This window comes from Oxyura jamaicensis, unplaced genomic scaffold, assembly GCF_011077185.1.
Source record: "Oxyura jamaicensis isolate SHBP4307 breed ruddy duck unplaced genomic scaffold, BPBGC_Ojam_1.0 oxyUn_random_OJ72762, whole genome shotgun sequence".
NCBI classification, from domain to species: domain Eukaryota; kingdom Metazoa; phylum Chordata; class Aves; order Anseriformes; family Anatidae; genus Oxyura; species Oxyura jamaicensis.
In genome coordinates this window covers 1,008-3,365 of record NW_023311227.1, presented here as the reverse complement: position 1 = coordinate 3,365, position 2,358 = coordinate 1,008, and the positions used below count along the sequence as shown (strand labels likewise).

Genomic DNA, 2,358 nt, shown 5'->3' with positions numbered 1-2,358 from the left:
AGCACTTGACACTAGGACTGACAGACAGACTCCATGTGCTCTCTAAAAGGACACTGCACTAAGGACACTGTCCCTTTGATGATCCACAAGGTTTTACCTTGAATAAAGGAGAAATTCTTAGGATCTATGCCTTGTAATCAACCTTCAGGTGTGGTGGGGCAGTAAGAACAAGAGAGACAAAAATAGAAATCCCTACATGACCTTTCCCACTTTCTTTAGGGCAGGACTGACTCCCGCATGGCCCACAGAGTCCCCTTCTCTCAGTGAAACCCTCAAGCACCATCAGTCAGAAGTCATGAAAGGGAGCTGCCAGAAGTCTGAATGGAAGTGGAGAATTGTTTGGGAGGGATTCAATGAAAAGTGGAATGAGTTTTCTCCTGAAATGAGAAATGGGGGCCTAACTGAAAAATGGAAATATTTTTTCTAAGATAACTCTGTTGTAAAATATCAGTGTTTTTCTGTTCCTTGGGCAGGAACCCATACCCAGAAACAGCAAATGCCCAACATCAGCTCTGTGAGCAAGTTCCTCCTGCTGGCATTTGCAGACAAGCGGGAGCTGCAGCTCCTGCACTTCGTGCTCTTCCTGGGCATCTACCTGGCTGCCCTCCTGGGCAACGGCCTCATCCTCACAGCCGTAACTTGCGACCACCGCCTCCACACTCCCATGTACTTCTTCCTCTTCAACCTCGCCTTCCTGGACCTGGGCTGCATCTCCACCACTCTCCCCAAAGCCATGGCCAATGCCCTCTGGAACACCAGGGCGATCTCCTATCAAGGATGTGCTGCACAAATTCTCTTTTCACTCTTCTTGGTTGGAACAGAGTTTTCCCTTCTCACCATCATGGCCTACGACCGCTACGTTGCCATCTGCAAGCCCCTGCACTATGGGAGCCTCCTGGGCAGCAGAGCTTGTGCCCAGATGGCAGCAGCTGCCTGGGGCAGTGGCTTTCTCAGTGCTGTCCTGCACACGGCCAATACATTTTCCCTGCCCCTCTGCCAAGGCAATGCTGTGGACCAGTTCTTCTGTGAGATCCCCCAGATCCTCAAGCTCTCCTGCTCAGATGCATATCTCAGGGAAGTTGGAGTAGTTGTGTTTAGTGTTTCTGTATGTCCTGGTTTCAGTTAGGACAGTTATTTTCCCTCCTAGTAGCTGGTAGGGTGCTATGTTTTGGATTAGGATGAGAAGAGTGCTGATAACATGCTGATGTTTTAATTGCTGCAGAGCACTGCTTATACTAAGCCAAGGACTTTTCAGCTCCTCGCTCTGTCCTGCCAGCAGGCAGGCTGGGGGTGCAGCAAAAGCTGGGAGGGGACAAACCCAGGACAGCTGACCCAAACTGGCCAAAGGGGTATTCCATACCATCTGACGTCATGCTAAACAATATATAGGGGTGGCTAGCCGGGCTGGGGGGGCCGGCTGCTCGGGGTTGGACTGGGCATCGGTCAGCGGGTGGTGAGCAATTGCATTGTGCATCACTTGTTTGTACATATTATTATTATTATCATTGTTATTTTCTATCTTAATAAACTGTCTTTATCTCAACTCACAGGCTTCACTTTCCCGTTTCTCTCCCCCATCCCAGAGAGGGAGGGGGGAGGGTGAGCGAACGGCTGTGTGGTGTTTAGCTGCCAGTCGGGTTAAACCACAACACTGTATTATTTGCTTGTTCTATTTTCATTGTTATTTCCTATATTCAGGTCTTCAGGGTCGTGCTGAGGGTCCCCTCTGAGCATGGACAGCACAAAGCCTTTTCCACGTGCCTCCCTCACCTGGCCGTGGTCTCCCTCTTTATCAGCACTGTCATGTTTGCCTACCTGAAGCCCTCCTCCATCTCTTCCCCATCCCTGGACATGGTGGTGGCAGTTCTGTACTCGGTGGTGCCTCCAGCAGTGAACCCCCTCATCTACAGCATGAGGAACCAGGAACTAAGGGATGCGGTGAGGACATTGCTTGAATACACAATTCTTCAGCATGTTCAGCTATAAGAAGAAGCCTACAATCAGAAATTTCAGCTTTTCTCAGAAAGCTTTTACATATTTTTATTATCTATCTGTACTATTATTTTCTCCATTTCTTTCAGATTTATAAAATATTATCCTTAGCCTCCTACACGTTAATTATTTTCTGATAGAACACTGCTTCCTGTGTAGATAAACCCAATAAGGAAGTCATCAGAAATTCATTGTTATCAGCTGCTGCCTCTTGCCATCTCCTCTGGAGCTGGGGGAGCAGCCCCAGCATGCAGGAGGGGCCCAGGGCCGACAGCCCAGCTGCCCGGTGGCCCTCGGGGCTGCCCCTCACTGCCCGCTGGGCTCTGCCTCTCTGCTGCCTTCGGGTCGGGGCTGCTGCTTCCCTGG

The 2,358-nt window shown here is 50.0% G+C and overlaps 1 protein-coding gene across 1 annotated transcript; it reads left to right on the top strand.

The window, feature by feature from the left end:
* Positions 1–126: 126 nt before the first annotated feature.
* LOC118159940 (olfactory receptor 14A16-like) lies at positions 127–1,986 on the top strand. The gene is made up of 3 exons (XM_035314473.1): positions 127–130; positions 484–1,105; positions 1,627–1,986. The coding sequence occupies exons 2-3, from the start codon at positions 497–499 to the stop codon at positions 1,984–1,986; spliced, it is 969 nt and encodes a 322-aa protein (XP_035170364.1). The 5' UTR covers positions 127–130; positions 484–496.
* The last annotated feature ends 372 nt before the right edge of the window (positions 1,987–2,358 follow it).